This window comes from Chlorocebus sabaeus, chromosome 19 (genome assembly GCF_047675955.1).
Source record: "Chlorocebus sabaeus isolate Y175 chromosome 19, mChlSab1.0.hap1, whole genome shotgun sequence".
NCBI lineage: Eukaryota > Metazoa > Chordata > Mammalia > Primates > Cercopithecidae > Chlorocebus > Chlorocebus sabaeus.
In genome coordinates this window covers 32,121,308-32,133,751 of record NC_132922.1, presented here as the reverse complement: position 1 = coordinate 32,133,751, position 12,444 = coordinate 32,121,308, and the positions used below count along the sequence as shown (strand labels likewise).

Below are 12,444 nucleotides of genomic sequence, written 5' to 3'. Positions count from 1 at the left end.
TCATTTTCTGTTCGACAGCAGACATCTAATGGCTGTGAGATGTTTTACTCTGTTTGGATTTGCATTGCTGTAATCATTAGTGATGTTGGGCATGTTTTCATGTGCTTATCAGTCATTTGTTTATAACTTCTTTGGAGAAATGTCTACTCAAGTCCTTTGCACATTTTTTAACCAGGATGTTTATTATTATTGAGCTGTGGGAGTTCTTTTTGTATTTTAAATATTAACCCTTACCAGATATGAGTTTCAAATGTTTTCCATTTTGTGGGCTGCCTTTTCACTCTGTTGAATGTTTCTTTTAATTAATAGAAGTTTTAAATCTTGGTGTAGCCTAATTTATCTATTGTTTCTTTTGTTGACTGTGATTTTAGTGTCTTATGTAAGAAATCACTGCCAAATCCAATGTCAGGAAGACTTTATTCTGTTTTTCTAGGAATTTTATGGTTTAAGGTCTTAAGTCTGATCCATTTTGGGTTAAGTTTTGTGTATCATTAGCTAAGGGTCTAACTTTATTCTTTTGATGTGTATGTCCAGTTTTCCTAGCACCATTCATTCTGAAAAGACACTTTTTCCCTCCCTGAATGGTACTGGCATCCTTGTGGAAAATAATTTGACCACTGTATGCAAGGACTCATTTCTAAGGCTCTGTATTCTATTCCACTGGTCTATATGTCTGTCTTTACACCAGTACTACAATGTTTTGATTACTGCAGTTTTGTAGTTAAAGGTTTAAAGTCAGGAATTATGAGGTTTTCACATTTATTCTTCTTCTTCAAGACTGTTCTGGCTCTTTGGAGTCTGCTGAGATTCTATGAACGTTAGGATAAATTTTTCTATTTCAACAAAAAAAAAAAAAAAAAAACAACCTTGTTGGCATTTTAATAGGGATTGAATCTGTAGACTGCTTTAGGTAATAGTCACATCTTACATCTTGCAGTCCATGAGCATGGAACGTCTCTCCATTTATTTTTGTCTTTTTTTTTTTTTTTTTGAGACACTGTCTCACCTGTCACCCAGGATGGAGTGCAGTGGTGCAATCTCAGCTTACTGCAATCTTCAACTGGGTTTGAGCAATTCTCCTGCCTCAGCCTCCCGAGTAGCTGGGACTACAGGGGCACCTCACCACACCCAGCTAATTTTTGTATTTTTAGCCAAGATGAGTTTTTGCCATGTTGGCCAGGCTGGTCCCAAACTCCTGACCTCAAGTGATCCACCCGCCTTGGCCTCCCAAAATGCTGGGATAACAGGTGTGAGCCACCGCGCCCAGTGTCTTCTTTAATTTCTTTTAACATTTTGCAGTTGTCAGTGTTTAAGTTTTTCATCTGTACTTAAGTATATTCTTTTTTTTCTTTTGTTTTTGAGACAGACTCTCGCTTTGTCGCCCAGGCTGGAGTGCGGTGGCATGATCTTGGCTCACTGCAAGCTCCGCCTCCTGGGTTCACACCATTCTCCCGCCTCAGCCTCCCGAGTAGCTGGGACTACAGGCGCCGGCCACCACGACCGGCTAATTTTGTCTATTTTCAGTAGAGACGAGGTTTCACTGTGTTAGCCAGGCTTGTCTCGAACTCCAGACCTCAGGTGATCCACCCGCCTCGGCCTCCCAAAGTGCTGAGATTACAGGTGTGAGCCACCATGCCCGGCCAAGTATATTCTTAAGTACAGACAGACCCCTAACTTATGATAGTTTGACTAAAACATTTTTCGACTTTATAATAGGTTTAAGACAAATCTGTTATAAGGTGAGGTATATCTGTATTTTATTCTTTGTACTATTACTGTAAATGGAATTATCTTTTTAATTTCCTCTTCGGATTGCTCAGTTAGTATACATAAATATAAATACAACTGATTTTGTGTTTTGACTTTGTGTCCTGCAATTTTGCTGCATTCATTTATTAGTTCTAACAATGTTTCTGTGAAATCTTTAAGGTTTTTACATATAAAATCACGTCATCGCACATACAAACAGGGATAACTTGACTTTTCCCTTTCCAATTTTGATAGCTTTCTCTTCTTGATTAATTACTGTGGGCAATTAACTCCCAATACTATAGTGAATAAAAGTGGTGAAAGCAGACATCCTTGTCTTGTCTCTGATCTTAGAGAAAAAGCCTTCAGTCTTTGGCCACTGATTGATTTTAGTTTGCTGAGACATCCTTGCATTACACTTGGTCCCAGCCTTTTGATAAGACTGTGAAACTTGGTTTTGCTAGTATTTTGTTGGGGATTTTGTATCAATATTCACAAAGGATACTGGTCTGTAATTTTCTAGTAGTATTATTGTCTGGCTTTGGTACCAGGGCATGTTAGAGTCACAGAATGAATTCACTTGAGAAAGACTGGTGCTAATTCTTTAAATGTCTGGAGAATTCAGCAGTGAAGCCATGTGGTTCAGGACTTTTCTTTGTTCAGAGGTTTTTGATTACTGATTCAATCTCTTTATTAATTATAGTCCTATTCAGATTTTCTATTTCTTCATGATTCAGTCTTGGCAGGTTGTATGTTTCCAGGAATGTGTCCGCTTAATTTAGGTTAAGCAATTTGTTCATGTACAGTTCTTAACAGTATTCTCTTATAATCCTCACATCAAGGAATCCTCCCACCTTGAACTCCCAAAGCACTGAGATGACAGGTATGAGCCCAGCCCAAAATCCAAAACTTCTGAGTGCCAACATTGTACTCAAAGGAAATGCTCATTGGAGCATTTTGTATTGGGGGTGTTCAACTGGTAAGTATGATGTAAATATTCCAAAATCAGAAAAAAACCCAAAATCCAAAACACAGGTCCCAACCATTTCAGTTAAGGAATACTCAATCTGTATTTTGAATGTGGCTTTTTCTTGATTAGGCATTTTCTTAGCTGGTATAGATCTCAGACTGTTTTCCAGAGCTTCCATAAAGTGATTTCGTCTAGTCCCTAGTTGCTTATTAACGTTTCTATGGTGGAACGAGAGCCTGGAGCTTCCTAGACTGCCATTTTACCAATGTCAGAAAAAATTTTTTTAAGTTTTATTACATCAATAAAATAACTGCTAATTGAGGGATTACTGTGTGCTACGTTCTTGTCTAACCCCTTTACATGCAGCATGTAATTTAATCCTCACAACAATCCCAAGTGACGGGCACTATTATTTTCTCCATTTTATGGATGTAATTTGTCCAAAGGATCACAACCACTAAGTGGTGAAAGCAGGGGAGCAGCCCCAGTCCCTGGTTCCAAGCCCCCACATTTAACCACGATATGACATACAGCAGAGTTGACTGCCTCAGGCCCTTCAGGTGGGGTGCTTTGTTCAGAGTCTGGTGAATATCCATAGTGATGTTTTCTTCTAGATCTGGTCAGCACTGGTTGTCTTTCATCATAAGAGGAAGGTGACCCAGCTAGCCAGAGGCTCTGTGAGCACTAGTGGGCCAGACGCTTGTCAGGGACCACGATGGGAGAGCTAGTCTTTCACTTGGAAATCTTCCATTATGTTGACACCTTTTCTACCTCTTCTGTGAAGTGCCAGTGTCTCCAGGAAAGACTCCTCCGATCTCCTGTCTTGGAAAACACCTGGCTGCTGACGTCTGGGTAGCAGGGCAGAAGACAGGCCTGAGCATCCTACTTGTCACTACAGAGAATTTCCTCTTAATTCCTCTATTTTCAACCTCCACGACTCCCCTCTGTTGTACCTGGTGTCACTTATTTTACAGACTTTTCTATTAGTGCTATCTAATAGAAACACAATGCAAACCACATGTCAACAAGTAGAAACAAACATTAATTTTAATACTTTATTTAACCCAATATATTCAAAATACTATTATTGCAACATGGAATCAATATAAAGAGGTATTCATGGGATGTTTTACATTCTTTTTTTGCACTAGCTCTTTCCTATTTGGTGTATATTTTACACCTGCTGCACATCTTCCTTCAAAACAGCCACATGTGACTCATGGCTACTACACTGGACAGTGTTGGTCTAGAAAATCAACTCCAGCAGGGCACGGTGGCTCATGCCTGTAATCCCAGCATTTTGGGAGGCTGAGGGCAGGATTGCTAGAGTGCCGGAGTTCAAGACCAGCCTTGGCAACAGGGCGAGACCTCGTCTCTACAAAAAATTTAAAAATTAGCTGGGCGTGGTGGTGCACACCTGTAGTGTCAGCTACTCAGGAGGCTGAGGTGGGAGGATCGCTTGAGTCCAGGAGTTCGAGGTTGCAGTCAGCTGTGGTTTCACCACTGCAATCCATTTGGGCAACAGAGCAAGACTCTGTCTCAAAAAAAAAAAAGAAATGAAACCCCACATCTTTTGGTAGCAGCAGGAGTCACCCAGTGATGGAAAGTGAAGAAGGGAATGCGGGTGCCAAGAGAGAATTCCACCAATCCCTATCCCATTCCCATGCCCATGCCTAAGGCCTGCTACCCTTGGCACTCAGAGCCTTCAAGAACTGAGCCTTTCTGGGGGGCTGCTGGGCAAACTGCTCATTTCTTGTTGTTCTCACTCAAGCAGGCCCATCGTTGCAGCTGCTCTGCTATGCCAAGTCAGTTGTAACTCTCCCGTTGGCTGTTCTTTGGAAAGAAAAAAAGCTGTATAATATGTGAAACATTTCAAAGAATGTACGTAGCACATATGTAAGATTCATAAGCCTAATAAGAAAGCATAGTTGTGAGCGACCTCCCCACACCCGACTCAGGAACCCAAGTGTCATCTGTAGATGAACTTCCATTTTGCTTCTCCCAGTCTTCCCGTGTCCCCACCAGCAACAAGAATTTTGTGTATCATTGCGCTTATTTTTTTCTTTTAATTTACCACATGTGTATGTATCTGTAAGTAATAGAATGATCTGTTTTGCTTCTCTACATTGTGCCATATGTCGTTTTTAGCAACTTGCTTTTAGCGGACGTTCTGTTTTCAAGATTCATCCATGTTGCTGCATAAACCTAACAACCACTTACTGTTGCTGGTGTATAACATTCCATCATGCGAGCACAGACATGAGGGTTATTTCCAAGACCTATATCAACGGCAACAATTAAGATGTCCGACAAAACCAAGTGTTGGAGAGGATGTGGATGGCTTGGAATTTTATCTGCTCCTTTACACCCACTCTGGAAAAACTGTACAAACAATTCTGCAAGAATTTTTCCAGAGTTTCCCTAAATAGAAATCCTGAATCACTGAAAATAAGAATGTTCAGCTTTGCAAGAGAATGTCGCTATTCCAGAGTGGGTGTAAAGAAGCACATAAAATTTCCACACTATCCACATCCTCTCCAACATCTTAATTTTTGCCAGTCTAAGCATCTGTAAAGTGGTATTTCTCACTGCATGTAGTCTTAGAATACTAACAAGGTTAAATGTCTTTTTCCATGTTGAATCACCACCTATGAAATGCTTTATAGGAGTTCTTTATATACACTGAATTAGAATCCTTATCCTTTACAGGCTGTAAGTGTTGCAAATATCTTCTCCCTACTCCAGCTTGTCTTTTCACAGTCTTCACTGGTGTTTTTTATGTTTGTTTTGGGGTTTTTTTTTTTTTTTTTTTGGAGACAGGATCTCACTCTGATGTCCAGTGGTGTAATCTCGGCTCACTGCAGCCTTGACCTTGGGGATTCAGGTGTTTCTTCCCACCTCAGCCTACTGAGGAGCTGGGATTACAAGTGTGTACCACCACAGCTGGCTAATGTTTTCTTTTTATTTCATAGAGACAGGATTTCACCAAGTTGCCCTGGCTAGTCTGGAACTCTTGGGCTCTGGCAATCTGCCCACTTTGGCCTCCCAAAGTGCTGGGATTCTTGGCATAAGCACCTGGCCTATTGGTGTCTTTCAATAAACAAGAGATCTTAATTTTAATCTAGCAAATTCGGTCATTTTTACTTTAGAGTGAACATTTTCTGTGATTAAGAAAAACGTGGCTAGAGGCTGGGTGTGGTGGCTCATGCACCTGTAATCCCAGCACTGTGGGAAGCCAAGGCAGGCAGATCACCTGAGATCAGGGGTTCGAGCCCAGCCCGGTCAACATGGCAAAACCTTGTCTCTACTAAAAATACAAAAATTAGACGAGCGTGGTGGCAGATGCCTGTAATTCCAGTTACTCGGGAGGCTGAGGCAGGAGAATCACTTGAACCCAGGGGGCAGAGGTTGCAGTGAGCTGAGATTGTGCTACTGCACTCCAGCCTGGGCAACAGAGTGAAATTCCATTTCCAGAAAATAAAATAAAAAAAAAAAGAAAGAAAAAAGAAAAGAAAAAGGTGGCTGGGTGCAGTGGCTCACGCCCCTGTAATCCGAGCACTTTGGGAGGCTGAAGGAGGCAGACTGCTTAAACTCATGAGTTAGAGCCCAGCCTGAGCAACATGGCGAAACTCTGATTCTACGAAAAAATGCAAAAATTAGCCGGGCATAGTGGTGCAGGCTTGTAGTCCTAGCTACTCGAGAGACTGAGGTAAGAGGATGGCTTGAGCCCAGGAGGCAGAGGTTGCAGTGATCCAAGAACGTGTCACTGCACTCCAGCCTGGGTGATCGAGCTAGACCTTGTCTCAAAAAAAAAAAAAAGGCATACTTCCCTATCAAGGTCTTAAAGATAGTCTCCTATAATTTACCCAAAACTGAATTTCCTGTATGTTGTGAGTTAGGGATCCAACTGCATCGTTCTCCGACCGTCACAGCACTATGTTTGAAGAGTCTGTCCTTTGCACAGCGATATGGAATTCCACCTCTGGAATTCAAGCTTCTTAGGTCTGTTTCTGACAGCTTCTGTCTCACCGGCCAATCTGGATTTCCCTGACCCAATTCTGAAGTAAGTCTTGATACGGGCAAGGCAAGTGCTCCCTCCTTATTCTTCTTCACAATAGCCTCTCAATACTAGGACTTAATTCTCCTCAACATTTTAGAATCAACTTATCACATTTCACATAAAACTCAAGGAGGTTTAAAGAGGCACTGAATCCACAGAACAATGAGTTTTGAAAATATTCAGTCTTCCTAGGCAAGAACATTCTGCCTCTATTTATTTGTCTTTTTTTTTTTTTTTCTGCCTCTATTTATTTGTCTTTTTTTTTTTTTTTTTGAGACGGAGTCTTGCTCAGTCGCCCAGGCTGGAGTGCAGTGGTGCGATCTCCACTCACTGCAAGCTCCGCCTCCCGGGTTCATGCCATTCTCCCGCCTCAGCCTCCCAAGTAGCTGGGACTACAGGTGCCCGCCGCCACGCCCGGCTAATTTTTTGCATTTTTAGTAGAGACGGGGTTTCACCATGTTAGCTAGGATGGTCTCAATCTCCTGACCTCGTGCTCCACTCGCCTCGGCCTCCCAAAGTTCTGGGATTATTTGTCTTCTTTAAAGTCTCTTAATAAAATTGCAAATTTTTTAAGTGCCTGTAATCCCAGTTACTCAGGAGGCTGAGGCAGGAGAATGGCATGAACCCGGGAGGCGGAGCTTGTAGTGAGCCGAGATCGCGACACTGTACTCCAGCCTGGGCGACAGAATGAGACTCCGTCTCAAAAAAAAAAAAAAAATCAACCTGCTCACCCTCCAGACTGTGACACAGCACTATACAAGGACAATCATAGGACCAAGAGTCAAGGGGAAGCAGGGTGAGCCTTGCCAGGGCAGTGGCCTCCTCAGCCCACCTGGAACACTCCTAGGCCCTACCGGGTTTCAACGGGCTTGCACACACAGGTCCTCACTGTCATGCCTTCACCACCGCTCAGTCCTGGTGCAGGCCACCACTCATAACTCGCGGCTTCTATGAGAGCTTTTATTTTTCTGTCTAGGGAAAACATATAGCAACCAATGTAACTTCAAGCCAATACTCAAGTGCAAAGCTGATGCCTCCTCCATTCCAGGCCATGTGGTCAAAAAGGGAAATCAAACCTTGCCTTCAACAAGTCTTCAGAGTGTGGAAAAATGAACAAGGCGGCAACTATGAGTGTGGATACTGTTATGTTCAGTGTGTGTAACAGGATAGTTATTACAAACAACCACAAAAGCAAAGCCAAATGGCACTCTGAGAACAGCAAATAAGCTCTGCTTCCATTTGAAAGTGAATCAAGGCCGGGCGCGGTGGCTCACGCCTGTAATCCCAGCACTTTGGGAGGCCGAGGCGGGCGGATCACAAGGTCAGGAGATCGAGACCACGGTGAAACCCCGTCTCTACTAAAAATACAAAAAAAAAAAAATTAGCCGGGCGCGGTGGCTGGCGCCTGTAGTCTCAGCTACTCGGGAGGCTGAGGCAGGAGAATGGCGTGAACCCGGGAGGAGGAGCTTGCAGTGAGCCGAGATCGCGCCACTGCACTCCAGCCTGGGCGACAGCGCGAGACTCCGTCTCAAAAAAAAAAAAAGAAAGTGAATCAAGAATCATCTGGTTCTCTCTTCAGGAATTCTCCAAGAGGCTGGATATAAGGTCTCACTCTATGAGCCAGACAAGGGGAGGCTCCCACTCATAAGCACATGGTCGTCCCCAGGCTGACCAACCAGGGAACCCAGCAGCCAAAGGAGCCCAAGCAGTGGGAAGTCCACTGGGAATCCACTTGCTCTGGGTTTTGACCCTAAAGACCCACCAGAGAGGCTCCCAGTCAAAGGGCTGTCCCAGAGGCTCCTGACCCGGCCAACACCATCCAAACCCCCATTTGGAAAGGCAAACACCCCCACCAGAGACATGCATAATCTGATGAAGGGATGATCAGGAGGGGCCCCCTCTAAATAGCATTCTTTTCTTTTTTTTTTTTGAAACAGAATCTCACTCTGTCGCCCAGGCTGGAGTGCACTGGCATGATCTCAGCTCATTGCAACCTCCACCTCCCGGGTTCAAGTGATTCTCCTTCAAGTTCAAATGTCACCTAATGCCCTACCTAATACCCTGGTTGGAATGAATTGGTTTTCCTTCAGTACTAAGCCTACAGGAATTATGGCACACCGTTCATGTCCTAGGCCAAGTCCCACTAAGGAAGGAGAAAGGTCTCTGCCCTCTGGGAGCTCATAGTCTGGATGGAAAAATCAAGCCTGGGCACCAGGCATGGTGAGAATTACCAATGGTTCTGATGCTGTAAGAGAGGGACAAGTGGGGGACTGGAAGAAGCCAATCTATAAAAGGAGGGACTACAAACATTCTCCCACTGTGGTAGCATCTGAGCTATACCCTGAAGGACAGCAGGGCTTGTCTATGCAGAAACAGAACAAGGGAATTCCAGGAAAACATAAAGGAAGCACACATCTACCAGATTATTAATGGGGGTGGGTACAGGAAACAACAGCCCAGCTGAGCCACTGAAGGGGAAGTAGTGATAAATCAGGTTGGCAAAGCAGTTTGTGAAGGAGTTTGCATGCCTGACCAAAGCATTTAGGCGTGTGATTCTCAAGCTGGTGTAAGACACACTTTCCCCTTAGTGGCTTTATCGGCACCACCTAGTCTTAAAAACAAATTCGTGGATACATGTATATGTATGTCTCACACATTCACATACACACGCGTAAGTACTCACTACACCTCCCACCCAACACAAGTTGAGAACAACGGATCCAGTGAACATTGTTATTCATGGGGTACCCTGTATTCCTTGAGGGTGCTGGGGCAGAAACCAGGTAAAGAACCTGGTTCTCTGATTTAGCCTTTTTGTGGCCTTTACATACATCTTTAGGAGGCTACATATGGCCAGGAGAGAACCTGCAAGTGCAAAGTTCCAGGTGAATAAGTGAGCAGGAGGGGAGGGCGTGCCAAGGTCAGCCTAAAAGAGCACACTCGGGATCAAGAGGCAGCCACATCCAGAGCCAGGATGGGGATAAGGTCAGAGTCAGCCAGGGTGCCACCCCTCAGGAGGGGTTCACGCTCAAGACCATGCAAGTCCAGGGAGTGCAGCGCCTCCTTAAGTGTGGCCTCCTGGGCATCTCAGAGGCCTCCCCACAGTCCTGCCATCTTGTAAGTTCTGGGATCTGCCTAGGTTGGGCATCTATTTTTTAAAAAGATAGAGAGAGAGAGAGGAAGGGGTCGGCTCAAACTAACTTTCCAATATGTTAAGACAGCACACACCTCCACCCCTCACAAGAGGCACAGTCACCCAGCTACAACAAAGAGACAAGCTGGTGTGTACCCGGCCTACGCAACATACTCACCTGGACAGTTGGCTTCGTCACTCTCATCCTCGCAAGTCGCCCAGCCGTCACACTGCCAGGGGAGGGGGATACACTGGATGGTGCCGCTGCGACAGGCAAACTGCCCAGGGTTGCACCGCAGCTCTGTGGAACCAAAGGATGAGAGTCCATTAAGGAAGAGGCAGTAGTCAGCAAACCACAGCCCACGGGCCAGATCAATCTCTTCCTATTTGTTTATTTTATGAATGTATTTATTTATTTACTTTTGAGACACAGTCTCACTCTGTCACCCAGGCTGGAGTGCCAGTGGTGTGATCTCAGCTCACTGCAACCTTCACCTTCCGGATTCAAGCAATTCTCGTCCCTCAGCCTCCTGAGTAACTGGAACTACAAGCATGTGCCACCATGCCTAGCTAATTTTTATATTTTTAGTAGAGACGGGGTTTTGCCATGTTGGCCAGGCTGGTCTTGAACTCCTGGCCTCAAGTGATCTGCCTGCCTCAGCCTCCCGAAGTGCCAGGATTACAGGCACGTACCACTGTGCCCGGCCCCCATCTGTTTTTAAAATCAAGTTTTATCAGAACACAGCCACAAATATGTATTGTCTATGGCTCCTTTCAAGCTACAGCAGCAGAGCTGAGTAGCTGCAGGAGAGACTATATGGCCTGCAAAGCTGAAAACATTGAATGCCTGACCCTTTACTAACCTATTACCTAGAGATAAAAACTGTAACACTGATGAAAAATACACTGCAGAACATTAACAGGTTAGATTTTGTAGCAGCAAAGATTAGTGACATGAAGACATAACAATAGAAACATTCTGAACTAAAACACAGAATGAAAAAATACCAGAAAAAAAAGTGCAAATCATCAGTAAACTGTGAAACAACCTCACATACCATAATACATGGGGGAACAGACAAAACATCTGAAGAAACAATGGGGAAAATTTCCCGAATGGATAAAAACTACAAACCCACAAATCCAAGTAGCTCAATGAACTGCAAGCACCAAAAATACAAAGAATACAACTCCAAGTCACATTGGAATTGAATTGCTTAAAATCAGTGATAAAATCTTAAAAGCAGGTAGAAAAAGAAGACATGCACAGAAACACAAAGATCAAGATGACAGCAGATTTCTCATTAGAAACAACACAGCCTAGAAGACAGTAAGGTGACATGTTAAAGTTCTGAAAGAAAAACCTGTTGGCCTACAATTATTTAAAGCAAAAACACAGATAATACATTGTGGGGTTTATAACACACACAGAAGAAAAATGTTGACAATAGTAGCACCAAAGCTGGGAAGAGAGAAACAGAAGCACACTGTTTTAAGGCTCTCATACTACAGGTAAAGTGGTCCATCACTTGAAGGTAGTCTGCAATAAGTTAATATGAACCCCACTAAAATAACGCAAGAGTTAAAGCAAGCAAGCCAACATAGAAGAGAACAAAAAATAACATAAAAGAAGAAAAAAAAAGGAGACAAACAGATGGTACAAATGAAAACAAATGGTAATATGGTAGATTTTAATTAAACTTGCCTAATCAATAAGCATACGGAATGATCTAAACACTCCAACTGAAAGGCAGAATGTGTACATAGGGGAAAAAGCAAGAAACAACTACATATTACCTAAAAGAAACTCACTTTATATAGGCATAAATAAGATAAAATAAAAGAATAAAAAATGATACACCATAACGCTAATCAAAGGACAGCTAGAAGGGCGGGTACAGTGGCTCACTCCTGTAATCCCCATAATCCCCGCATTTTGGGAGGCTGATGCAGAGAGATCACTTAAGCCCAGGAGTTCGAGACCAGCCTGAGCAACATGGCGAAACGCCATCTCTCCAAAAATACAAAAAAATTAGCTGGGTATTGGGACAAACACCTGTAGCCCCAGCTACTCGAGAGGCTGAGGTGGGAGGATCACCTGACCCTGGAAAGTTGAGGCTGCAGTGAGCTATAATCGTGCCACTGCACTATAGCCTGGGCAACGGGAATGAGACCCTGTCTCAAAAAAAAAGGATAGCTGGAGTGTATTAATATCACACAAAGTAGACTTCAGTGCAAATACTACCAGGAATAAAGGAGGTCATTTAATAATGATAAGGGATTGATTCAAAAGGACATAATCCTAAATGTTTACATATCTATTAAAATTTACGAAAGAAACTTCAAAATTCATGAAACAAAAACTACTATAACTGCTAATAGTCTAATCTACAATTAAAGTCAGAGATTTTAATAACCCTCTTGATAGAACAAGCAGATAGAAAACCAGCAAGGGCTGGGCATGGTGGTTCATGCCTGTAATCCCAGCATCTTGGGAGGGTGAGACAGGCGGATCACTTGAGGTCAGGAGTT

General features: G+C 43.4%; 1 protein-coding gene across 6 annotated transcripts in view; it reads right to left on the bottom strand.

Moving 5' to 3' along the window:
- The window catches only part of DGCR2 (DiGeorge syndrome critical region gene 2), an 80,539-nt gene that overhangs the window by 36,286 nt on the left and 31,809 nt on the right, over window positions 1-12,444 (bottom strand). For all 6 annotated transcript variants that reach the window (XR_005239160.2, XR_012089542.1, XM_037994842.2 and 3 more), the window contains exon 2: window positions 10,091-10,213. Coding sequence is in view for 4 of the 6 variants with exons in the window: in XM_037994842.2 (XP_037850770.2) it covers window positions 10,091-10,213 (123 nt within the window). In the remaining 2 variants the exon portion in view is untranslated. The remainder of the gene's footprint in view (window positions 1-10,090; window positions 10,214-12,444) is intronic.